The sequence below is a fragment of the Athene noctua genome, chromosome 1, assembly GCF_965140245.1.
Source record: "Athene noctua chromosome 1, bAthNoc1.hap1.1, whole genome shotgun sequence".
Classification (NCBI taxonomy): Eukaryota; Metazoa; Chordata; class Aves; order Strigiformes; family Strigidae; genus Athene; species Athene noctua.
In genome coordinates, this window is record NC_134037.1 from 16,962,802 (window position 1) to 16,990,689 (window position 27,888).

The 27,888-nt window shown below is 36.5% G+C and overlaps 1 protein-coding gene across 3 annotated transcripts in view; it reads right to left on the bottom strand.

Moving 5' to 3' along the window:
- Positions 1–637: 637 nt before the first annotated feature.
- LPIN1 (lipin 1) overlaps positions 638–27,888 on the bottom strand; it is a 49,425-nt gene continuing 22,174 nt past the window's right edge. For 2 of the 3 annotated variants that reach the window (XM_074895626.1, XM_074895624.1), the window contains exons 8-20: positions 27,444–27,537; positions 25,923–26,110; positions 24,692–24,785; positions 23,258–23,327; positions 20,324–20,416; positions 18,857–18,933; positions 16,614–16,758; positions 14,883–15,031; positions 13,168–13,254; positions 10,152–10,304; positions 8,480–8,594; positions 5,048–5,151; positions 638–4,205 (exon numbers count right to left, since the gene is read on the bottom strand). In XM_074895626.1, coding sequence (XP_074751727.1) covers positions 4,046–4,205; positions 5,048–5,151; positions 8,480–8,594; positions 10,152–10,304; positions 13,168–13,254; positions 14,883–15,031; positions 16,614–16,758; positions 18,857–18,933; positions 20,324–20,416; positions 23,258–23,327; positions 24,692–24,785; positions 25,923–26,110; positions 27,444–27,537 — 1,529 coding nt within the window. In that variant the 3' untranslated portion in view covers positions 638–4,045. Of the gene's footprint in view, positions 4,206–5,047; positions 5,152–8,479; positions 8,595–10,151; positions 10,305–13,167; positions 13,255–14,882; positions 15,032–16,613; positions 16,759–18,856; positions 18,934–20,323; positions 20,417–20,540; positions 20,619–23,257; positions 23,328–24,691; positions 24,786–25,922; positions 26,111–27,443; positions 27,538–27,888 lie in introns of all 3 variants that reach the window. The other variant, XM_074895625.1, reaches the window with a different exon arrangement.

Sequence of the window (27,888 nt, forward strand, 5' to 3'; positions counted from 1 at the left end):
GAGCTGCTGCAGAGCCTTATCAACCTCAAACATCTTTGTTTTCATACCAACTAACACAAGCCCAGCAGTATCACTACACTGCAGTTAGTTTGCTCAGCAAACCCGGCTGAGGGAGCAAAAGGCAGCGCTCTGTTCACACAGACAGGAGGAAAGGGTGTTTGCTTCTCACCAGCAGAATGGCCAATGTCAAAGAAGAGAAGGAAAAAAAAAAGGCTATCTGGTCTCATAGCCATGAATGACAAGACTCCCATTCAAAACATATGGCTAGTTTTTCCTTAGGTCACACCAGGAGTTAGAGAAAAGGAAGATTCAAAAAAAATCAGTAGGGTAGGATTCTTGACAGGTCCAATTTGCTCCAGTCCCCATCTGGTTGCTCTTGGCTCCTTGGTGCTGCTCCCACACCCCAAAACAGCCAGAGCCCAGATCCTGGCCCTGTCTCAATAAATTCTTTCCATTTGAAAAGGGTCAAAGGCTGCAGGTGATCATCAAAAGTGTTGCAAATGCTGGAAGTTACACCGGATAGTCCCAGTAAGAGACACACAATTGAGACTGAAGCTACAAAAGCCACGCTTTACAGAGTTTCAGCAGTTCTGCAAAAGCACTCTGCTTTTATCAAAGCATACAGGAAAATACAAAAGTCAGAAAAAAATTTATATTTGCCTTTATTATAATATATATTTCTACCCTTGTCGCATTCAACAGATCAAAATTAAGTGTTAAAATTTGCATCATTGCAGTAGCACATACATATACACTGTAAATATTGTATATAAATAGGATCTGAAATAATAAACCATATCTACAAATAAAAAATACCCAATAACCTGTTTCTCCTCCCTCCCCAAATTACAGCAGTAACGTTTTATCTTCAACATAACTAACGCAAAAAGTATGGTATACTTTCCCTCACATGACACAGCTGGAGCAGTATGGTCATCAGCTTCAAGAAAATAAACATTAGTCATTCCTCACTGCTGTATATTCTAGTTTGTATATTGTATAAATAGAATATACTGTGATTTAATGTGTCTGCATATTTATGTTAGCCAAATATTCTTTCTGTAACAGAAACCAGGATTACACTGCAAGCAAGGCTGAATACTTTTTTCTTTCACAGAAAGAGTAAGAATTTGTTAAACCATCTCTTTTTCTTCTACATGACTTAACAAAGCAGTTTAAATATTATGCATAAAGTTGCTCAGCTACCCAATCAAAATGTCTTACAGTCTGAAAAAGTATGGTAATGTTTCTAGCAGGTCAAAACTTTGATTTTCACAAGTGTCTTTTCTGTGAGAAAATTCGATAAACATTAGTTAAGGAAACACACATTCATTTCACCGTTCAGCTATATTTCAACTTTCAGATACAAAGGGGTATACAGCATGTCAGAAGTAAGGCGTTTAACTTCACAGAATCACAGAAATGTTGGTGAGAAGGGACCCCTGGAGGTCATCCAGTCCAACTTCATGCTTGAAACTGATGATTGCCAACATTAGATCAAGTCAGCCATAGCTCTGTTTAACCAAACCTTGAAAAACTCCAGGATGGAGATTCCACAGCATCTCAGGGTTACATTCTGTACCAGTGCTGCACTACACCTACAAATCTGACAGAACTGTAATGACCACTCATTCACACTGTCACTTGATTTGAAATACTAATGGCAACAAACCACCCTGAATTAGTTATTTATTAAATTATAAATAAATACATCACAGGCTTTAATTGTGGAGAACTTTCAGGGACCATCTTTTCTGGTGTAAGCTACTGTGTGTGGTACCTTAGGAAAACAGATCTTTACCGTTAAGGATAAAGGCCACAAAACTGACAGCCTCTTCTGAAGAGAAGCATTGGTTTAGTTTTCCTTTTACTTTGCATAATAAATGGATTGAAATAGGCCTTTACCAAAACGGAATTAAAATAGGATGCAGTTAGTATATTCACCCATTTATTCAATCATTAATGACAAGTATTATTAGATACTTAAAGGAAAGTGTAGCTATATTTAGAAATGCACCCATCTCAGTTTGGCAACCTGCAATCCACACTGATTGTCTTTCAGAAAATCCATATCACATTTCTTCCATCTTTAAGTAAAAAATATTTGCATTTTCTTTAAACTTTCATGAAAGCATAATCAGTCTGGGTTGTTAAACATACATTTCTTCTTCTTCATGTTTGTCTAATCCTGGTATCTCTTAAGTGGACATGCCTCTTACCCAAATCAGCAATGTTCGTGTGAAAAGGAAGACCTAGGGAAGGCTCACCACTGCACACTGCAGCTGTATAAAAGGATTGCACTTATATTCATTACTACTGAAGGCACAGAGAAATCATAAATTGGCCCCCTGACATCCCAGATAAAGTATGCAGCACTAAAAGTTAGAAAACCCCTACTATAGAATTACCATCCTACCTATCACTCTTGACATGCAAACCAGAATTTGTTGAAACAGGACAAATGTGACAGAGCGGCTGTTCCCAAACTTTTGGGTGCTAACTGACCACAGTCACATCTTGAAATTTCTCCTGGACCACTCTGCCTTCCTATTATTAAACTCCTAACTAAAAACACTACAAAGCAGCTGCAAAACATGTACCACAGCCTCGCAAGTCACAAGCTGGCAGAGACCGCAGCTTGTGAATCACTGTTTTAGTCATATTGAAATAGAATATACATGGAATCCCATGATGCCATTTTCAGTGTTTCAGAGAACAATTAGACTTTTAATATATTTTTAAAAGGAAAAAAAATAAATAGTTCTTTCTTAGCTACAAGCACATTTGAGAATCATTTGGCATATGGTCACTTGATGTCTACATTTTAAGTACCACATTGTGTAAAGGCAGACCATTTGGAATACATTATCAACTGATCTGCAGTATTGCTTTTAGTACGCACAGTCAAGTCTTAAGGCTGTCAAAAGCAGGTAGCAAAAACAGTATCTACAGCTTGTGTCTGGACAAATAAAGGAAAAAAAAAAAAGATGAAAGAGGAGATTTCATTATCTTGGAGGAGAGTAAATTGCACTAAAAGTATCCATTCTTTATGATACAAAACCAAAGAAAAAATCCATACAGTAAAAACCTGAGATGCATCATTCACCAGCATCAAAGTTCACATTTTAGCCAAAATTATGTTTCAAATAAAACTATTCCATTTTGACAAAATCCTTAGTGTTCCTGGCTCAGTAACAATCTTGAAACTCAGCATGTTCTGTGGGTAAGATATCTTTACTGAAAATCACTGACTTCACTAAGATGGGAACTATGCACAGTAGCCTGTATCTTCCACTTGCACACTTACCTTAATCCAAATAGCTATTCTTGAAGCATGGTACTTCTCAAATTGAGATAGACTGCCAGTATCTGGACATCTTATTTCATTTGCTTTCTATTTAGATTACACATCATTTATTTCCTCTGAGAAGTGTTACTGTGTCAAATCAACAGGCTGGAATAAATCAACACAGCTCAACTGGCTTAGATAGCTACACCGACTTACAACAGCTAGACCAGTAATTAACTCTTAACCAGTTGTTGGTCAAGCAATGGGAAAAAAGAAGAATCATTTGCTCCTTCAGAGAAAGGAATTCTGACATATGGATTGCAATCCCTGTCCGTGTCACCAGATGATGTCAGGAATGGTGAGCATCTTCAACTCCCTTACTTGCAGGGTGTTCTGATGAGATAAAAGATTCCTTCAGTGATGCAGAAAAGATACAGAACCACTTTACAACCTTATGGCATGTTTAACTGCAACACCAATATCACTTTTATTTGATCTTAAATAATGAAACTGTATGGCACAATTTGAGGAGCTGGGTGAGGAACTAGAAATGCAACTCCTATTCCTAGTAAGACTCCTTATCATCTGGAAAAGTGACTATGAAAAAGCATTTCTAAATTTGCTCACAGCAAAAGAATACAATGCTCACAATGTCACCTATTCCAGTTGAACTGTCAGCAGCAAAAGCCAACAGGTGCCCTTTCAATACAAAGCTAAGTCATTCTTTGAGCTGAGGCCAACAGTTTGGAGATGCAGTTAAGATGAAGATGGCTGTACGTCCTGAGTTTCAAAAGGTGGTAGCGGTTCTCTCCAGTAGGTGAACTGACTGTAGGTATCTGAACAAGGGAAGTCTGAAGAATGGCTTCTTCTCAGCAAAGGGAAAATGTGATCTACCACTTCACATAGTCTGACATAGCTGGAAAATAAACAAGTGAAAAGAATGCTGAACCATTTCAGATCTTCTTACTTTGAATTTTTTTAAGTCCCCAACCACTAAGGCATGGCTTCTCTTGCATGGACAAGTCATCCTCCTCAAATGAAGAAAACTGAACCCAACTTTGGTGGCTAGCTTCCAGAGAAGATTCACAGTTTGGAGAAGAAATCCATTCCTTCTAAGCAATGATATTTACCTAATAAGAAACAGATGCCATTTTCCACCTAGATCACCTGATAAAATATTCAATCCCCATATTCTGTTTCTCCATTTTTGTCCAGCTTGGCTCAAGCAGCTCCCTGCTCAATTGATTACTTGTATTTTATACACATATGGCTCCCCCTTCAATTAAGGACACTCTGAACATTACTAAAGGCCACCTCCATTCAGTGTTAGGTGCTACAGTGCCTAAGCATCTTGCCGGAAGCCTTCAGCCCTGTCTTCAGGTTTTGTTTTCTGGCTCTTCTAGACAGGAGCTCCAGGAAAAGGAAGTTTTTGAAGAGGCCATGAAAGCACAGATGGCTTCAGGAAACTAGATAGTCTCATTTTTATGCAGACTAAAACATACACTGATAATTCCTTTACATGATTAAAGAAGATGGAATATATTAAACTAAATACTGAACCATTTCTTTTTGTCAGTTTTTTTTATCAGTTTAACTGAAGGAAAATGGAAAGTATATTTTACTCTAAATTTTTTATGTTTGCTTGAAATATTCTAAGAAATCTTTCATTAGTAAAATCAAATGTATCTTTGGGCAACTTGAGTCATAAATTAGAACAGCAAATTAGTTTAGAATGTGTTAGGGTAAGAGATTACTTACGATGAGATGTTTGTCTTTGCATGCTCTTGTATAAGTTCTCCTTTGGGGTTAACTGTAAATATCCTGTTTAAAGAAACCCCCACCTGTTTGTATGAATAAACATCCTAAACAGAAGAGAAGAAAAAAATAAAAAAAGAAGAAAAGAAAAGAAAAATCATGATTCTGCCTTCGCAATAATGTTTATTCTTGCTGGAATATATTACACAGAAGAACATAATTGCACAGTATTGGTACTAAATTTACCTAGTTATTGTGTATCTGAAATTCTTCAATATGCCACAAACGAAGTCAGTCTAACAAAATGCTCATGAAACAGACAATTTGCAGCTAGGCAAGGAGTTTGCCACTTCAGTTTAAACTACTGATCAAAATCATGTTCATTTTTTCAATAATGTCCCTTGACACAAAAATAACATTCAATAAAAATACTAATGATATTTGGTGTAAAATTTGCACTTTCATTCTTCTTTCAGAGAATATTTAATTTCCTGAGTCCATTGTACTGAGTATCCTGCAGCAGTGTACAGAGGTTAAAACATAACTGACATGTAAAATAGTGATTAGTTCGTAAGGACAAGGTCACAAAAGGAAGTCATAACTGTGTCTACATTAAAACCCCTGGAAACATCTCTTAGCTCCTGAGTTTGGATTTGTGACACACTCATATATTGACTCCATGTCAGAGCAAGGGGGAAAGAAGGGAAAGAAAAGAATATATGTCAAAATAGCAGCAGGGAGCCCCAGCAGGTAATGCAGATCCAACTCTAGGAAATACAATTAGAAGCAGGAATTAAGAATATCTTCTAAGAAAATCAAATTGTTAAGGAAAGCAGCAAATAAGTTTTGATCCCTTCTAAAAAGAAACTTGACAAAAGGAAAGATGAAAATAACTCTCAAAAGATCAGAGCAAAAAAAAAAAAAGCTTCCATTTTACTAATATAAATCATTGGATATTATTTTAAAAGCTGGGGTGGTGAAAGATTGGCATGTTAATAAAGACATAAAGGTTATTTTGATCTCTATATTGTAAAGACTGTCCCAAAAAACTTAAGTAACTGAACAAGAGTGAACAGCAGTGACTTCAAGAATTCAGCATCCTGGCAGTCCACACCTGTGACATCCATGAGTACTGAAATTTCACTGAGTTTGTTCTGGGAAAAAAAAAAAAAAAAAAAAAAAAAAACCAAAACAAGCAGCACAGAAATTTGAGAAAGAGATGATCCCAATCTTCCCAAAGCCAGTGGCACATCTCATACCTGAAGACTGCACTCCAGCAGTGATCAGAAGAGTTACCAGTAATTCCTTTAGAAACATTGTTACTGCTTTACTTGAAATTTCATTGAAGTACCCATGAAAATAATTATTTTATTTCCCCGAGGTTCAAAAAAACAGAACCAGAGGTAGACATCATCCGTAACACAAAACCACAGAAGTGTTTAAAAAGTTATATCAGAACCATATGTCTAAATGTACCTTGATAATGGAAATTAAGCTGTATGATATAACAACTTAATGTAGCAGTTGGACAGTGAGGAACTCCTGTCCTCTCTGACATAATGCTTCTAAAAATGTAGTTTTGCTAAAAAGTGAAACTGAAAAAGTTACTGCTAATGAATGTCAGCAACCCTAAAAAAAAATACCAGAGATGTGAAAACAAAGCCCCACCATAAAGGCATGCTGAATCCTCTCAAATGTAGTGACAACATCCATGGTTTCAGTGCCAAAATATCTTACCAGGCACATCTGTCCAACATTTAGGCATCTAAAGTGCCCAGTCTCTGAATGTCCATATTCGAACTGGCAGTGGCCTGTGTCCACATTTATACTGATAATTTCCCCAAGCTATCAACATTTCTGCTATAGTGAACGTATCTCAACTCTTATAGGGCTGAGCAGCCAGGGCTGGAGTTCACAGTCCTTAGAAGCCTTTAGCTCTCCTGGACTCAGCGAAGACAGACAGTCACCTAGCACCTGAATTACTCTCCAGACATGTCCCATTCTCTCCACCAACTAGAGACACAGGTAACCAACTGAAGTCTTCTCTTGCTAATCATACTAGGAAATGTCAAGGGCCATTCTCTCAAGACCAAATGGCATGGACAGGATACAGGTATACAGTTAAGTGGGCTTAGCTTCCAAAACAGGGTGGATATAACCCAGGGTGCATGCCAACAGTCCTTAGCCATAAACCTCACACTGGTGTTACCAGGCTTCTTGTTACACAATGCTGTACCACACATCAGTTTCTACAGGAAGTATTACCTGCCAATACAAAACTGGAGGAAGTACCACACACTCTGTGGAGCTCCTGGGCACAAATAAGGGGCTCATCTGCCTAGTTAAGTTCGCATCTAAACTCATGTGCCCAGTGAAACTGTAAACATCTAAAGAAGTAGGTTTTTTATATATTCCCTTCTGCTTTCAGAGATCTTAAGTGAAACAAAGCTTCTGTTTTTCCTTAGGCACCTATGATGATACCTATACCAGTAAACTAATCACTAGTGTGATTGCCCATTCTCAGAGATAGAAGTCTCTTGACATTGTGTCAGTCTTTTTAAACTCTCTATACCCCTCCCATCAAAAAACTCCCAAAACCCCAAACAAAAAAATCCCAACCCAAAACCAGCCCACAACAAAAGCCAAGCCCCCACCCCCCCAGTATAGCTATATCAAACACCCATTGGGAAGAGTCCATTCCCCATACTAACACATCAATCATATCCAGGAATTGCCTGGAAAACTGCTAGCTGCCTGTGTCAAAACAGTCTCTTAGATCATGTTAACAATTTAAAAGACAGGATAATCACATGCCAGTGTCCCTGCCTGTGTCCTGGCCCCTGAGACTGTTTCCTTTTCTGGATGCACAAAAGTATTCTTTGGGCTAGGACAGGAGTAAGAAAAGCCTAGAGCCCAATTATACAGCCTTCAAATGGGTGACAGACACATATCTTCCCCTCTTGATGTCGAACAACATACCACTTTCCATACAAAGTGTAACCTTTTGATTTCAGTGGGACATCCAAGTTCTTCTGAATGTACTGAGTTTGAAGTCAAACACCCACCAATATTAATCTGAAAGACTTTCTGTCTGTCCAGAGGTATTTCACTGACACTGTATCAGTGTGGAGTAAAATGAGATCGGTGTTTTCATACGAGCTTAAGGGTTTTTTACATAGTTAGGATTTTAACCAGTATTTACAGTTAGGCTAACTTATGCAGATATAACATAATTACTTTGCTGCACATCCATCTCTCTTTGTATCCTACATTGTGAGGTCTTTAAGGAAGAACCTTTATATCTTCCTTTGTACAGGGCCTAATAAAATATTCTTAACTCCCATTTAAAGCTTTTAGGTTCTAATGCAACAGACCTAAGAAATAACAGCAACGTTTCTGTTCTTTGCAATAGAAATAAATTCAGCTATTACTTACAGCAGGTCTGTTTCCAAAAGCAGCATAAAAGGGTTCTGTGTTAGGATAAAACAAGTTTTTGATGTCTGTCAAACACTGAACTTTAAATTTTTCTGGCTTCTTTTCTATCACCTCCCTGAAATGATAAAAAAAGGGAGGCTGAATAAGTACACATGAAATACAGCACAAACCATTTTATTTTCTTTATTCAACATTTTTCACCTAGCTAGATACTCCTACAGAGTCCCCATCCTTCTTCAATATATCTTCATAATTTTTTTTTTTAAAAAAAAAAAAAAAAAAAAAAGAACTGCAATTACCATATGTGCTAGAAGCACCTCAGCCTGTTAAAATACTTCTACAGTCAGGGTCCTCCACCACTGCTAATTACCAGAAGTTAAGGAATAAAGGAATCTTCTATTTCTCCTCAGTTGATCCTTACAGTACACAGAATTCATTAATGAACAGAGGAGTTCTCATCTCTGGGCAAAAGCCCTTTCACAACAGCTTCTCTTGGCAAGGAGACTGAACAGGTGGCAGAGTCTGGAGTTCCCATAACATAGGAAGATGCCAGCATGACACAAAAGCCCTTAAGAAGCTCAGAATCCCACATCCTAGCACCAACACATATGTCAAGGAAGATGTGAATAGTACAGAAGCTTCATAGGAGTAATACAGCCCTTTGGAACAGCAGCTCCATGTATAAACCAAAGTTTGAGAATGTGCAAAAGAGGAATAAAACCATCTTTCCTGAGTCTCACATGCACCTGATCTCAGAGCCCTCAAAGTCACAATAATTACATCTAAAGATCACAATGAATTCATTTATTGCCTACACATCACAGCAGTTACAACAGTGTACACTGAAAGATGGACATTTTTTAGTCTAAAGATACCGAAAGAGTATTAAATATATTTCTAGATATGAGGAGCATAAGATAACAGTAACTACTCTTTCACTGCATTTATTATTTAATCAGTCTAAGTAGTGCTCTGTAATACCTCCACAGTCTCTTATATTTAGAACACGACTGGTGACAGCCTGTGGCATGTCAATCAATCAGGAGAACATCTGAATAACTTCCCATTAAAAATTCTAATGAAATATATCCTGTCACAGCAGCTTTTAACAGCTTAGAATATTTACAGTAATTACTTGACATGCTCCACTGAATTAGGAAGAAGGTACTATTCAAAATCTGTACTATTATTATTCACTTATTACAGTTCACCACCTAGAAAGAAAAACATTGTCCACACAGAATCCCACACTGCAGTCAGGAGTATAAAAAGTTAATTTCACTTTCACATTGATTTCTTCAAAACCCACCAAGTAATATTCTTCCATGAAAAATATTTATGACAACCTTACAAGAGTGATTGTTATTAATATATGAATGTTTTTCCCATAGCTAAATATTAACACGACATGTTAAACGCATGAAGCCAACAGGCCATGCATATTGGTTAACAATGAACATGGACGTATATTGAGGTATGTCTAAGAGATAAACTAAGCAACATGACTATCCACTGAATTTTTGTCTAACGAAATTTCTTCTTAAATAAATTTTGCACTGATATGCAAGAAAAAACATTATGAGTGATGTCAAGCACTCACATAAAAAAAGCTGGTAATACAGCCTCCACCAACTTCTGAGTTTGTTTCTGCTTAAAAGTAAAATTGCATTACCTGTGAAAAGCTGAGAATAAGCTGCTTGGACTCAACAACACTGGCCCTTGAGGCAGCACAGTTCCTCGTTCATTGACCCAGTGCAAGTATCCTCTGGTCATGTCTGCCATTCCAATAGCACGGGCCGAGCAATACAAAAATTTATATCCATTTCTGTGAAGGGAAATAAAAGAAGAAATTACTGCAAAAATAAAGAAGGTATTTTGACATTAATAATTTTGTGGTTTATTTTTGCATGAATCAGATTATGACTGTTAAAACAGACTTATGTTTAACCTAGACTTATTTAAAAGGAATAAAAACATTTATGCCAGAAACTTGGGTAAGTAAAATCAGTCTATCTCCACTGCAGTTAGTGTTTTATACCTAAAGAGGGTTCATTTATCTCTGGTCTTCTCATGACTTATGACTTCTTATGGTTTTCTATCCATGGTTTCTAAGGACCCATACTCCTTAGAATTAATTGAAATGGTATCTGCTAAGAGGAGAGCACTTGGCATAAAGCAGACAGTGGTGTATTAGTCTTTGCTGTATTAACAGTGTTGTAGCCCTGCCTCTTGGGCCTCTGAAAATAAAAGGACTAGTCTATGTGCAGCAGTAATATATTTCTTCAAGTTGGAGCAAATTTGAACTTCAAAACACAGTATGAGAAGTAATCTTTGACTTGACATTGAAATAAACATTACAGAGAGGTCACAGGTTACCCTTAGTTCTGTTCATGATAAAACAAAGTCCAGTGATGTTAGTTCAACCTAACAGCAATTTACTTTGCAAGTCCTATAAAGAAATTATTGTTCATAAAATAAAGAACTACTGTATTCAGTGCATACACGGTCATTAAATCTAACTATTGAACACTTATATGGTGTTCAGCTGTAGTATCTAGCCACTACATAATTAACTCGGGTAATTAGAAAAACAACATGACTCAAATCTATTTTTTTTTCCCTATCTTTATGAACAACAAAGCCCTAACAATTGACAGTGCTGGCAGGCATAGAAATAACAATGCAATTTAAAAAAATTAATTAACATTTTCACCAAATGTAATACAGAAGTTATACACAGAACTAAATACTTCTCAGCATGTGAATTATCAGGCTGTCCTGTCTTTTCTGTGACCACATATGCCTATAAAGAATAAAAGCACAGACAAGTGTCTCTGGCATAATTTAGATTCCATCATCCATAATTTATAATTTATCAGTGTAAAACAAAAAGCAATAAACAAACTCTAGCGTAACCCTAGTACACAGAACAAATCAGATTAACTAAGAGGACAGTTGTGATGTGTACCAGAGGCTCTTCAAACATTTTACTGTAACAGCTGAAATTAATGTAATAAAAGATGACCAATTTTATTTTCTGTATAAAGCAGAAGTACCAACCTGAACAAACAGCAATCAGTAATCCTCCTTCTAAAAGTTAAAATCAGATACTTCATCCGATCCCATTCTGACACCAATTAATTTTTCTCCTCATTTCCTTTTTTCCTCTCAGTTGCTAATCACAAAAGTCACCACAGTCTGTCTTTGATCTGCCGATGTACACAGTGGCTTGACTATGTTGCAAAATGTATTCAGGCAAACAACAGTACACCTGTACTTTTGCACTAGCCTTGCTCATCTAGAACTACTCCCACACACCACACATGTGAGTTGGCACAGCCTGACTGGTTTTCTCCTGTTCATATTCATCAGAGGAAATATCGCCTCTTATTTTTTTGGAATATCTTGTTCTAGATCATACCAGGATATTCTCCCTGTTAATGACATTAACTGACCTGAAGCACAGCTGATCTACTGTTGCCCAGTATTTCTTCAACAGCTAATGGAAAAAATAGTTTTTTCAAAACATCATTAGATCTCAGGTATACTGTGCTATTTTTTGAAAATGCCCATCTTTCTCCATGGATTACACAGAGCATACAAGCCACAAGTAAACATGATGAATCCAGGTCCTTCCACCCACAGTGGCACAGAAGTTATTTATTACTGTGGACCGACAGCCACTAGTGCAGGTCAACTACTGAGCTATAACATAGCAGCTCACACTGGTGTTGCCAGGTAAAAGCCTGCTCCTCAGGCTCTTCACAAGTCTTACTGACTTTCAGTGCCTTTAAGTTACACTTGAAGCAATGTTTACTTACCACCGACTCTCAAAATTAACCAATGTCCAAAAAATATTTTAAGACTGATCCTTCTTAATTTCACAATTTACCAATGGAATAACAACAACTATTTATATAGAGATAATAAAATGTATAATCATCAGTAGTAAAGATAATCATCAACATCTTTGAATCTCATTATTTATACAACAAATAAAACAATACCATTAGCAGTGAGTATCCAAAATGGGTCCATTTCTACTCAAGATAAGACACTGCTGTGCTTTGGAGGTGAGATTTATCTTGCTTGACTAGAAGCCTAATGTTTAGACAGCTCAAGTCTAAACTGCCCACTAAACTCCCTTTCTACTCACTGGAAAGAGGGAACCCCCCCAAATGGATTCATCCCATATGTTTTAGATTCCATCCCTAAGTGACTCCAGGCAAGTCAAGTTTGCAGGAATCTATAGTGACTACCCTCGGCTAAATAGTCCTTAGGTATTTCACAATCTCCTCAACAAGGAGGGAAGGGAAGGTGTATTAGCAACTTATGAATAAATGCTGCTGCAACTACCAGTTTGCAGAAGAGTTCCACTGGCTGCAACGACACAACTCATTCAAATTACTGCAGTTTTTGAACTAACTGGAGATATCTGTTTGGGATGGTTGGAAAAGCAGTCACTACTCACTGATAGAGGGCCTTCACTTTTGTTACCACAAGGCAGGTTTTTGCTCTAGATATCACAGAGCAGATGCTTATACTGTGTAAGCATCACTGAAGTGACAAGATATCAATGAAATTGTCACCCTTATAGGTTAAGAGAAGCCTAGAAAAAATTTAGATTTTTATGTATAAATGAATAAACACAAGCCACAGATGCATGAACAGATTCACTGAATACTCACTGGCTCACTTTATGGTACAACTTTGCGATCCCTTGGTGTGTCCAGTCTTTGCCAAGAGTCGGCAAAATATGACCTAAAGTATCTGACCTGAATAAGGAAAAAACAATATAATTGAACTAAAAAAAAAAAAAATCACAATACTCATAAGAACAGTTGAGGCTAATACAAACCCCACTAACTTATTTGGCTAATGGGAAAGGAAAATAAAGTTTTCTGTAAGGTACTGATTGTGATCAGAAGAGGATGATTTTATTCCCCCTTCTTTTGAAATAAAAAACCAACATCCCCATCCTTGGCCATGTTGTTTTAATTACTCTTGTGCCCTAGGACTTGTCTTCATGGATAAGGTCATGACCCTTAAGGTAACATGGAAGTTACAGCATATAGGCTATGAATCAGACCTGTGTAGTAGGCCAGCCAGTACTAAGCATACTTTTGAGGTTTACATTAAATGTTTCCTAAATAAACTAAATCTACCCATAAGGGAAGTTTTATGGGAAATTGCAAACACGAGAGAAGTCACATTCTAGCTTACTTCAAACTAACTTCTCCACCCAAAGCTGGCAGTTGGTCACATATAAAGTATTGTGAAATAGTTATACTGTTTTCAATGTACTTCCTGCTTTACATGAGAGAGAATTATTTACACTACAATAACATTTAGAAATCCCAGCAAATAAGCACCTCACTTGACTAAGCACTGTACAGATACACAGCAAGAAATCCACACCCTGAATATCTTGCACCTTAGAGAGGAAAGCACTGAGCAATGGCTTAGGATGGACTTGCAATGGTATTGTAGGGTGAATTGATTCAGTAACTCTCTGGTCAGCTCAAAAGGAGAGAGAAGAATATTTTCAATTCACTTTACTGAATCTTAAGAAAACAAAAGGGGTGGGGGAAATATTAATTTATGTTGGCGAAAAAAAAAAAAAGTTTGCCCTACAATGGATAAATCACAATGAAAAAGAATTTCAGTTTAAATCAAGTATTTCAATTCACCCCAGATCGCTCTTGGAAATTGTTTTGCCTTGTTCTTTTTTTCTAATTAAATATAGCAAAATTTGATTTAAAAAAAAAAAAAAATCAAAACTAAAACAAAATCTATGCATTTCATTTTAAAAGGTCAAAAGACAATGCTTATATTTTTAAGTGCTTCTCTGTTCCACTCACAATTGTTTCCCCCAATGTTAAATAAATAGCTAACTAAAAATCAGCAAGTAAATGAATCATTTTGGTCACTCCAAAATTGTGGTGTTTACCCAAAGTACTAATGTGAAACATTCCATCACATTCTAATTCTGACATTGATTTTGGCATCTGGTCTTCTAAGTAATAATGCCTCTCACTGCAATGCCCCAGTAACGCTTTTTAAAACAGAATTCACGTTTCTTCTTTTTGATGTACCCAGTATACTTCATAAGTGTGATGCAGAAAAAAGTTATGATTTTGCAGAAGGTCCTCCAATACTACTGTAAATACTATCATGAAACACCAACAGATGACAAATAATGGACACATATGTCATGTGTCTTTATTAAATTAACAATTCAGCTAATGATTCTTGCATTGTTTGAAAGCCAAATAAACCCCACTCCACCCCCTCCAAACACTAGAATATGATGATTCTGTGACTCAAAATTCCCTATCACTTTTTCCTTTAGTCCAAAGGACTTGTCCTTGCAGATAAAGCCTCTCCCTGTGCATGAACTCACCGTGTGATTGTTCCATCAATGTCAGAAATAATAACTTTATCATCCCAATTCCACAGGTAAATGGTGCCTTCACAGCGGCAAGTGCCTTGATACTGTGTTGTAACACTAAAGGTCACATCATTGGGGCCATTCTTGAGCTTTAAGCTTTTCTGCAAAACATTATCAGCAAGATAACCAGCAAACTGAGCATGTGAAGCTAACACAGTGCAAACACAAAGCCACACATGATCATTGCCTTGGTCACACTGAATCTTACTGCTCTCAGCAGAGCTATTGTCTAAATAATGATAGCAGAGGTTTACCCTGTGTGGTGTACATTGGGCATTGATTTATAGAGCGGGACAAAACAAGTAAATGAAAAGAAAAAAAAAATCTGTTTCACAGTCAGAGATATTAGGAAAAAAGAAAGAAAAAATAATCCCCCGGAGTTCACATAAACTAACGAATTATGGAATAGGGACTATCTATGGGGGTTTTCCATTCTGAGAAACAGATACATATGCAGAGAGAAATGTAGGTAACAATGAGTTCCATGAATTCTAATTAAGAGCATTTATATGGGGATTTGTGTTCAACAGTATTACATCTCTTTCCTATAATAACCCACCTCTCATACTATATGATCTATCTCTCTCACTTCCCTGCCCTTCCCTTCCACTGCCTCCTGTGTCACTTAACGACACAGTGGGCAAGAGACTACTGATTAGGTTCTATTTGTGGTCTCAACCATTCATTTTCACAAAACCTGCAGGAGTTTAAGTGTCTCTTCTTCTTAGCTATATTTCACTGCAATTGTTCAGTGAGTTAGAGTGAAAATAAGGTGAGAATGAAGAACCACTGATGGGTAACTGATGAGTCTTACCCACTGTTTCATCAAGAACCCATCTAAAAGTAGTTTTAACTTCAGCTAATTTCTGCAAGGTTTCTGTATCTGATAAGTATCAATATATTTCTGTAACCCTTGCTCTCTCTTTGAAAATTACCAACACATCCTATCTGTCTCTTGGGAAAAATTCTACATTTCTTACAAACTATTCAGGCAGTGAGTGATGGCCTGTTTAATGCTGTACGCCTTGTGTGGGTTTCCTTCAAAAAACTAATTTGCTGTAGATAAGATGACAAAAAGTATTTCTCTAAAGCAGCCCATTTTTCCGGATGAAATTGGAATGTGCAGAACACAAAACTGTAACAGCTTTGTCACCATTAGTCAAAACGCCTCTGTCACAGAGGAAGAGAATTGGCTCCAAAGAAATTAATAGCCTGGCCTCACAGTAAATTCACAAGCAGCTCTTTCAGAAGGTACTAACAGTATTTCTGTAAAATGTGACTGTCTGACTATGAATGAGGGGAAAGGAGAGAAAGAAAAAAAAAAAAAAAAAAAAAGAGAAAAGAGGCCTGTGGGTTAATATACACATACACAATACAAAAAGGATGTGGTTCCAGTATGCTTATTCAGGTGACAAATACATATGCTGCAATTTAATTTTGATATTTTTCTAAATGGGATCCCATTTCTCCCAATATCTGAACCCCAGCACTTCCTGTAAGGTACAACATTCAAGCTTAATACTGAAGAGAGAAGGGAAAGTTGGGGGTTTTTGAAAAATATAACAAGAGAGAGAATTAAATGCAAGACATAAGAGCTAATTAAGCTTTGCAAGCCTGAATAACAGTATTGCTCATGTTGTATTAGAAATGACATTTCAGAACAAAGATGTAAAATTAACTCACAAGCTGGTCAGAAGTGAGTCGAAGTGTTTTTTTGTAACTGATTCCAGACAATAATGAGAGATGACTTGAGTTGGTTTGTAATGCCCCGAGGTTTTGTTTGGCAACTCTAGGGTCTTCATCACTTGAAGAAGATTCATCTTTTATTCTGGAACATTGCACACAGAGAAAATGATGCTATCATGTCAGTAAATGCATCTCAGTATCCATTAAAAATGCATTAACAGTGAGTCACCAAATAAGTCATTGATTCTCTGCTCCCAAGCACTGTCTCAAAGGTCATTCACATCATGGCTTTAAATATATCAATGAAATGCCAAATTTTCATTCACATATATTGCCCATTACTCATACTTGGATCGTTCTAGCCATTCACTTGTCTATTAGCTATTTTTCATTACATAAATTTAACAGATGCAAATTAATGTGCTGTATTGACTCAACAATCTCATAGTGGTAAAAAAATAATACCCATTACATACTGTAACAACAAAAGTTCCTCAGTTCTTAGAAGAAGAAAGAGGCATTTGTTATGCTGGCTTTCTCTTCCCCACCTTCTCTCCTTCCCCAAAGAATTTAGCAATTACTAAGAAAAACCCAGGTGATTAACATTTTATTATAGAAAGTAACTCCTTCTCTTTCAAGGAGCAAGTTTAGATAATGGGATTATTCTTTTCCAGGATTTTCAGGATTACCCAATTCAGGATATGATGATGAAAAGTCACAAAACCTGACCTGCTTTACACAATTCTGTTTAAATACACATCAGTGTGAAGAGAAGTTGCTACAAGTATACTGTTGAGTGAACTTCTTTGTTTCAAGCGTAATTTTTTTCTTCCTGCTACAACCATCTTTTTCAGAGATTTGTTAAGGATAGTTTTCTTCAGAGAGAAAGCTTTCCTGCAGTAAACAAATCCATCACCTTAGATTGAAGGTAAAATATCCTTTCAGATCCTACAAATCTCATCCTTAAAACAATCAGCATTTGGCCTCTAAAGACAATCACACCTGGATGTTGTTTGATGTTAGGAAGTCTTGACCCAATATCAAGGTACTGCATGTCATGACTAGCAACACTTAAAAGCCTGCCTTATTCCTTTGTAACATCAGATCTCAAAAGCTTACTCAACATCTCACTTGTCGCATTTTGGTTGCAAGCAAAAAATTCTTAATGACAGATTCTAACTTCAGTTAAAATTTAAACAAAGAATACCTATTACAGAATCTAGAATCTAGTCTGCTTGAAGTCTTAATCTCACTTTAAAGCTTAACTTTAAACCATGTCAGAAAAACACCTACATGTCATCCTTAAGAGGAAAATCAGCCTTTCTGATCTATTATGTTGCTCTCACAAACTCACAGGCAACTGAGATAACAGCTAGTCTCCTACAGAACGAGGAATCTTCCTTCCAGCATATTCACCTGGACTGCAACTGTTGACCTCCAGAAAGAATGGCATCTAATGCTTTTTTTTTTTTTTTCATAAACGTGTCCTTGAATTTAACTGAATGAGCATAAAGCATATTTGCATCTGGCCCTTTTCAGCTCTAAGTGCAGAGAGCACAGAGATGGGCTGTCTTTACAGTAAGATCTGTATGTACAGGAAAGAGGCAAGGTAGGAAAAGCTGTCCCTGGCCAACTCATCCCTCCAAAGCCTCCAGAGCAAGTTGAAGTTCATTTTATGGAACCCTCCTTAAAGGAGAGATTCTTGCCATACAGTATGATTAGTCTGAAGCACAAGAAGGAAGAGACTTCTGCAGCTCTTGAAAGAAATAATAGAAAACCATGACTACTGCCTGTGAAAAAAACTCCAGAAAATCTTAGGCCCCTGAACTTCCTCAAATATGCAGGAAGAAGTTAAGTTGTCAGGTCATAATTATAAGTAAATCAGAAATTTTAGCAACTGGGATCTGACAACAGCATGGGGTCATCTATGATGTTCCCTTAAAAGCTCTAAAGAGATACAAACAGCTGTGGAGAACTGCTCCAATTGTTTGTTTTCGAGGGGCTGGAATCTGTGTCACAGAGCTGCCAGCCAAACCACAGAAACACCAGAGTGCACTCACAAGGGATGCAATGCTGCCGTGGGTAAGACCTTCCTAGCTGCACTTATCTGGTGCAATGAATAACAAATTAAACATATTTCACTTCAGTATTTCTTTGTTCAAATATGAGAGGAAGCCTGCTTTCATTTTTAAATGGTAACTCCTCCTGGTCATTTCAGGTACAGGTAATGTTGGGAGTACCTGTTTGCCATGCTCATCTGTGAAGAGTCTTCTCCTGGAAGTCCACTCCCACTTATACCTTGCTCTGGCTTTGTTTCCTGTAAAAATACAAGGTACAGGAAGCTGTGCATCTCCTCTTGGGTATAGAGCAAATGTTTTTAGAAAAATATTTGAAAACCAAATTCTGTCTTGTACAGACTCAGTAAAAATCAACAGCATGTTTGTTTCCTTTGCTTGTAGTCAAAGTAAAACTTCATGGCTTTCTTAAAGAATAAAAGCTGCATGAAGAACTAAAAATTGAAAATATAAAACTCGTAAGAAGAATTAAGATTAAGGTTTTGCATGGCAGAAGTACAGAAATGTCAGATTTCACATCTAGTACTGTTGAAGTTCTGGGATCAATCCCATAACTACTCAGTTCATTCACCTCAAATAGCTAGATTTCACCTGAAAAAGCAAAATATGGCTCTGAAGAAGAAGAAAGAAAATTACCTTTTATAGAATCATTAAAATCTTTAATTCAATAAAACTTTCCAAACTGCTTTTACCTTACATAGATGCTAAGCTCTATCAATTTCATTCCACAAGATTTTTAAATAGCAAATGACTGAGAGACACAAACAACAGTAACTCTTTCTATTTACAGCTGTCACAGCCCAAGAGATAACCAAATACTTCCAGAGAGAAATTCTAAAAACTTCAAACTGCAAAAACTAAAATCTCATCCTCTGAAGTCCATACCCACAGATCAGTACAATGGTTATTTCATGCAAGGCTAAAAAATGTTCATCGACTGAGGCACAACCATAAAAATGTATTACAAGTAATTTTCTCCCCTCCAGTACTAATGCTTCAGTAGTATAAATTAATATGAAGAGTTTTTATTAGTCAACTTTAAAGATTAAATGTGTCTAGACAGGAGATCAATATTTCATATAAAGCTTTGCTTTTTTCACTGTTCTTTAATGTTCATCCATGGCTTTAAGACTGTTAGCACAAACTTTTAATGCTTAGAGAAAAAATTCAAAAAGACTTTAAAACTAATATATAGTCAATTTTTCATCTTAGGTTTTGCTGAATTTTACAGCTCACACTACTCATAAATATGTCTGTTCTTCAATTATCAAAAGAAAGCTGCAGAAAGGTCGGTAATCTGCATGAAAACATTAAATTAGTGGCACAGCTCTTCGATTCTAGGCTCCCAAACGCATATTTAATCCACTAGATAATACCGTCTCAGGATTGTGTAATGAAAATAAATGCAGAACCAAAACACTGCAGGCAAATGCTTCAGGTAAGGATCTGATCCAAAGCTTTCTGAAGTCAAAAGTCAGACTTTAGACCACATAAACATCTTTTAATGTGTATATCCTTGGTCAAATTGAATACGAGTTATTGTCAGAAGTGAGGTTCTGAGGGATGAATATGGAGTTATCCAGTCTTCCCACTGCAACCAGAAGGAAACTTTGCTTGCTTTTTAAAACTTACCTCTTTAATAGTGCTGTTCCGCCCTCGCCATGAAAACCACCACCTTCCACCTTTTTTGGGCATCTTGTCCCTCATTATAGATTCCACAGTGGCCTGTGATAAATGGATGGTAACATAAAAAAAAACCAAACCAAAGGACAACCTGATATATGTAAATGAAAGAAAGTACCAAACACACAATTTTAACTGATAATAAATACAATAAAAGTAAACATACTGTCTGTGGACCATAAATTCTACTAAAGCAAAATCTAATGGTATCCAGAGCTGCTCTGAAGTAACTTAAGCATGAATACTTATGGTATTTTTAAAAGGAAAATGAAAAAGAGATAAAATCAAAGAAGAAAAAAAAAGCATAAATAGATATTAGTATAATGTCTAGAATGGAGAACCTACTGTTTAGAAGTTGAAGTTACTTAGTGCAAATTATATTTAAAAAAAAAAAAAGAAATCACTTTCTGAAGGAGCTCTCATGCAAAACAGTAAAAAACCCCACATGCAAGACTGTTATTCTCATTCAAAAATTACTACAAAGTTCATATTTAATCGCCAGTTTGGAAAAAAGCAAATACATTACTAGCTTTTATGAGTTTAGTCTGAGGCTATGAACTTGACTGACAATATAATAACTGATTTTTTTAAACCCTGGCTATTTTTCATTGGTTATATACAACAGACCTCAGTAAAGAAAAGTTTCTTTCACTACCGATAATGACGGAAGCCTTTATGCATTATAACAAGGAGAGCTGAATTCTTTCACTCAGAGAGCAAGCAAAAGGCAAAAGGAAAAATATTACAGTAAAGGTGGCCACAGTGTTTGGTACGCCCTAGAATAGCTTAGCCACTGACTGCCTGAGATGATAGCATCCACTGTAAGAAAAGTCACCAAAATAAAACCGTGTCATTGATTAGTGATTTAAAGAGAAGTAATAAATGATTCCAAGAATTCTTAGCAGTTAAGAAAGAGGGTTGAGTTCAGCTAGTGTATGGGACAATGCATCCCTTTTCTCAGTTTTCCATAGGTTCTCTTCACTATACTATCTAAAGCATATGAGAAAAGAAAAAAATGACAGAGGAATACAGTTGAGCAAATAAACTGAGAACTTTTTAAACAAAAGTAAGGAAAACAAGAAACAGATGGAGATACTGAGAACAGAATGCCACTGTTGAGAACAACAGCTACAATTTAAGGAGGTTCTCAAACACAGGAACAACTTCTAGCAGATATTCTATTGACTTTTAATGAGATAATTCACATGCTTACAATTAGAGAGGTGTTTAAATGTATTTTGTGGAACACGAGTGATTTTTTTGCAAACCTCATTTTTCATCACTTCATAAAGCCTGTTTTGATTAAGTATCTCAGTATTTCAATTTCCTAGTTCCATTATTACTGCAAATCAAAACTCTAATTAACAAGTCATTAAGAAAACTAGTAGGATGACTGGTAGTATAAATGAGTAATTCTAGTTTCAGAGGTACAGTTCAGCCAAGTAAACCTTCCCAATCACACGGACTGTTTAAGTTATATATACTGGCTTCTCCACTAAACTAAAATTGCACTGTCTAGAAAGTTATCAGCATTCAGAATGTAATTTAACCATTAAAAAAAATGAACACACTGAATTTTACACTCCTAGAAGACTTTTCTTAACTGATAACCTATATGAATAATGGCATAACCATAATGCTGTTGAAAGAATTGCCGTTTCCCTTAACAGCAAAAATACTTCATATCAATTCTTTCAACTTTCCCATCCTAGGCAAAACCCAAAACGTCCGTCTCAGGCACCAAAGTGTTTAATTAAAAATGCAGTTACCTTGCATTATCTTTATCACCAATGAAGACCCAACAGACACCTATCAAGGTCTGAATCATGCTGTGGAATTGCCCAACAGAGTAGGATAACTATACACCCTCCATATGCATTTGAGTTCCACGGGATGAATCCCACCTCTGATGATTACTAGAATATTTGCAGTAAACTGCAAAACATCTGGCTCTGCGACATCCTTGAAATTCAAGGCAGGGTTACCAGATGTTTGATACTTTTAGGATCAATTTTCTTTATATTGGGATGCTACAGTGCAGCTACACATGATTGCATACAAATCTAATGTGGCATTAAGAAAGAACCCAGTGGCAGAGAGTATTCTGGGCTTTCAAGGAATTTTTATTCCACGTTCATGGCAATAGAGATATCATTTGAATTCACGTAGATTAAACCCAAAAACATGTGAAGTGCTGCATATGGCAGAAGGAAAGTTTAGGTTCCAAAACATATTAAATCCATGGCATTATTTTGTATCCTGGTTAGCCAATGGTGACTACTTCTTTATATACATTTACAGTAGTGTGTATTTCTGTCCTGAGCATCTATGTGCAACCAGGTCACATGGAATTGGACTAAGTTCATCAACACGTTTAACATAAGCCATCATATACGATGTCATATAGTCATAGCTATCTGCCACTACCTACCCAGGTTGGTTATGAGCAACCAACCAGAAAATAGAAAACTAGCAAGCTACAGGCCTTCCTTATCTAGCAGTTAAAGCTTATTCACTGAGGTTAGAAGTCCTGGCATCTATTTTTATTTAATAATATATGCTGTACACAGATAAAATGGAAAGCAGTCACCATGTATTCAGCTACAGAAAATATTAATTTATGTTTACAATCCATTTAATGAAGGAAAACAGCAAGTTTTCCTCCTTTAAAGTATTTGTAAAGATCTTAGCCTAGCAAATAAACACTATTCACAGACCAAATTTAGTCATGCTTATTTAACCCTTAGCATAAGCTAAATGAATGGTTATGTGTGAATAGATATTATTGATGGGCAGATTCTCTTGTACAACAATCCTCTTCCCTGCCTTAAATAGTAGAATGTCACAACTCCTCCTCTGACCAACCTTCCTGTTCAATCTCACCTTTGGCAGAGGTTTCTGAAATGCCTGCATTGCCAGCAGAAGGGGACCAGCTGTTGTCCAGTTGTAGTACCTAGGCATGCAAGAGAGACAATTACTGCATTTTGTAATCCCAAAATTGTAGTTCATAATCTACTTAGTATTTATCATCTGGTAGGTTAAAACCATCAAGCCTCTTCAGCACAGGTCACACTCCAGCCTGCACCAGTAATAGCAGACCCACCTTATTCCACAGTATGTTCACAGGTATTTATCACATGTACTTTTCAAGGAATGCAAGAGAAGTAGAATCAGTATTTGTCATACATTCCTCATGTTCATACTATACCTCATTAGCACAGCACAAGCTACATTTTTGACAAGTTGTTTTCACTGCTTTTCCAACAAGGAACTACATAAAAGTTAGGGGCCATAGTCTGTAGGATGTCATGCTTTGGATATTACGTGCTGAACATGGGCCAACTCTTGTTACAGACGGTAGGACAAATACAGTATTATCATCCATCTGCCTAGGGAAGCTGAAGCTCACATGACATCCAGAGAGTATAACAGTAAGATTCTCACTAAGTACTCCTCTCCCCAACTTATCAGTAGGCAGGTAAACATTACTATCAAATTCAGAGAACTATGGCAGGGAAGCAATAAATGACTCACCTCAGACCACAAAGAGGGTCAAGTATGAGGCTGTAACATACATGATACAAATGATCACATAAGGGTTCACAGGCATGTCAGGTTTGTATGAACAATGTCTATGGCTAAGGGTAGCCTAACCTCTTAAGTGCAGCACAATTCCATGATCTCCCCTCTACTCTTTTAACATCATATGCCAGGTCCAAGGAGCTCTCAATTTAAAGTATCCTCCAAAAATCTGCATCTGTCATAGACCATAGTGCTGCACTGCTGCCAGCAATATAAACATACAAAATAATGTCTTAACCTTGCAGAAATAGAAGTCTCATATTCTGTGGGTGAAGTTCGACAAGTCTTGAAAAGCAATGCCTCCATAGAGGCCTATTAGCAAAATATTCAGTATATACAGACAAAATGCTGGGTAGAGTGCTTGCAAGCAGACTGCCATATCCCTATAAATATTAATTATTCAAACTGGCTCAGGGCAAGCATTAGCAAGTTCACATGCTATTTTATTTTTAATCTGCAAACACTATTAGCATTTAATACTAGCTTCTTGAAATTCAAATTGTGTCAGTTAGCTGTACAGGTTATCTGAAAATGCTCTTTACTTTCAATTTAAAGGAGGAAAGGCAACTAGAAGAGCCTGAATTCACTAGAGAGTTGACACTTTCTGGATGAATCTAAGCTATGAACATCCAAAACCTATTTTTCAGCTACAGTTAAACTGATCTAACACACTGAAGTGCTACAGAAGTGTTTTTGTTACAACAGTGAAATATTTTTTTCCTGAAATATACTTACTTATTTCCAATCTTAACCACAAGGTTAGGGTCATCAATGATAGCAGGATTGTCCACAAACTGCTGATATGTTACTGCATGTTCTAAGAATTCTTCTGTGCAGGGAAAAAAAACACATATGTAAAGTATGAATTTACAGATGCCCGAGATGGGCCAACCTAAACCTCTTAGCATCTCTCAGACACATAGTTTTCACATTCAGGGTCAGCCCTTCATTACGAGGATGCTGAAATTAGCAGCAATACGAAAGCAAAATGTTCAGAGACACTCAATCTCAGAAGATGCTGAAGGTTTCTTTGTTAGATGTTGGGTGTCTTTCCCGTTCAAAATACAAGCTAAGGGGTGGAACCGTGAGGGAGGGAAATCAGGCTTCTAAGCAAGGCAAGGAAGTACTTTGTCATGCCTTTCACTGATCCTCTGTCCAAGTTAGTAGCAGGAACTGATGGGCTCAACATATATATAAACCCACAGCCAGAAACTTAATGATCACTTGTAAAGACTACAGCAAAGTGAAAATGTCTACAAATAAATACCCCTTCCACTAGCTGTGACTCATTTCACAAAATCTATGTAATTTACAAATGATTCAGATAACAATACAACTCCAATGAGTAACAGTATATTTGAAATGTTTTAATAACTAGCTTCTGAACAGCAATCAGTGTAGCATCAGGGTCATGATTTTATGACACCGTATTACTGGAAAGTGCAAGTCATAACACATTTATCCTCACATTATGCAGTTAGAAGTTCAAGGCACAGAGCAGTGTAAATGATTTATCTAAAAATCACACAAGAAATTGGAGGCAGAGAAGGAATTTAGGTCAAAGTTTCCAACTTCTCCTAGTTTCCTCATTTACAAACCACCTTTTTCATTCCTGACACCGACAGCTGTGAATTTCCTAGCTATACGCTGTACCAAGTGGTAAAAGTATCATTAACGCTATTGTGATACAAAACATAGTACTATCAGGAAATAAAAATACCAATAAAATACTTACCAAAAAAATTTAGCATATAGTGGATTATTAAAATATGTTTAAAATAATAAATCCTATGTAAGTCTATTATTTTAAGTATGAAAAACTCTAGGAAATTTATCATTATAGGGACAGTATTTATCTTCTCAACACATTCTAAAGGACAGCCACAGGAGGGCACTGCTTCCTCTGTCTAGGATACTAAAATCTGGCTGACAGCACATACCTATAATTCAGAAAGTAATTCTGTACCTTTGGTTATTTCTTTGTTGTCAGTAAGGCCTCCACAGAGAGAAATGGCAATCGAGGGCAAATCTCGAATTCCATCCGAGGTGTTTTCAACTCCACTGTCAACACCAGAGCTCCCAACAGACTGTGGAGACTGGCTGGCAGACCGTGTCCCTGTCTCGTTCAAGTTCTTGCTTTGGACATTATCCCCACTGGAAAAGTAAAATCAGGAATTCAGTCTTCATGTATTCATTCCCAAATTTGCTCCCTTCAACAATCACCATTTACATTTGACACACACTTAGGAAAAAAGGAAGAAAAAAAAAATTTTGCTTGGTTTTGTCATAAAATTTAAACAAAGTAGCATAGGCCTCATGTACCTTCAAATATTAGATTGCTTCTACTTACTTGCCTAAACTATGCATGTATAATTATAGCTTCACTTATTTACAAGAGATAGGAAAAATAAGACAATAAACTGTACAATCTTAGTAGACATAATAATGCTACTGTAAGCAGTTTATGGTAGTTAAAACTATTACTACACAGGAACGAGAATAAACATATTAGTTTATCATTTAATGTATATTAATTCTATAAACTGATAGCTAAACCCAAAACAAAGGATGTGTATGTTTGTGTATTCATGTATATATAATAAAATGCTCTACATATAAACTACTAGGATTAAAATGTTAAGAAACAAGAAATCATTTATACCCACTTTAAAAATCTGTGTATAGATGAGATCATTATTACAAAGTGCAGGTTCATCCAACTCTGCTTGCTATTCCAGATTTGTATGAATGTACATAAGAAAGGAATTTTCAATCCAACTTTTTTCTCCGTATTACTAATCTGTCTCAATTTTATTGAAATGCTAATATTACAACAGCTGAGTTTAAGCAAGCAAGAAAGAAAAACAAAATATGCAAACTAATTTAGCTGTTGCTCAATTACTTCAGTCAAATGACTAGAGTATGATGTAGAAAGAGGACTATAAATAAGAGGGTCTAATAAAGATGGGAACAAGTTGGAAATTTTATGTTCAGGGTGCATTATTTTCATAAATAAATCTGTCCTGCATCTTCCAAAAATTATTTTCTAACGTTCATATTTATAGGTGATCACCCACAGCAGAACAACATCAGAGCAATAATTTTGTGCTAATACTTTTAACAGTAAGAAATGTTCTTCACAGTAATAAGCAAGGACATAGTGATAAATATATTCCAGGTCCAATTGTTCTACCAGGGCATGTAAGACTCACAAACATCAGTGTACATTACACAATAACCCACCATCAATATATGATGCTTAACTGACCAAAATAAAAAATCAGTTTCAAGCACACTTCTCAGGCCCAAATGAAGAGCCTTCCAAAAGCTCTAATATTCCTCTCTAGGGTTTTATTTTCCTTCTGCCTTCACCTCTGCTTGGATTCTGAAAAAGAGGTCTTATCTGGTTGGCAATTAAGAGTTTGATCTGAACTGGAAGGTGGTAAGAGTTCTTTAAATAGTAAAAATATAAGCAAAGGATTTATACTTCTTGGGGAAATAAAGTGCAGCAACTTCTGGATCCATGTCAGTGAGGTCATCTAAATAGACACCATCAGCACCAAGATGCCGGCTTCGTTTGTCTGTAAGGGACAGCACAAATAAGCCTATTAATGAGCATTTTCTGAGTAACAAGCCAGAACTGCTATTACTGTCTAACTATTCACTTTAAGATTGAGAAACCAGACAAGTTATAACAGTTTATGAACTGTATTTGTATAAAATGGTACTGTCAAAAATTTCAAAACAAGTTGCTCGTATACATTGCTCAGACTTTGAATACACAAAACAGGACAGCAGAGGACTGGTTTGGAGATATGCTGAAGCCTCCTATCCCAGACAAAACCACTGGGAATTAGAAGTCAGTGGTCACTGAACAAAAACAGCAAAATGAAAAATTTCTGAGTATTTGCATAGGCCTATTATCACAGTAA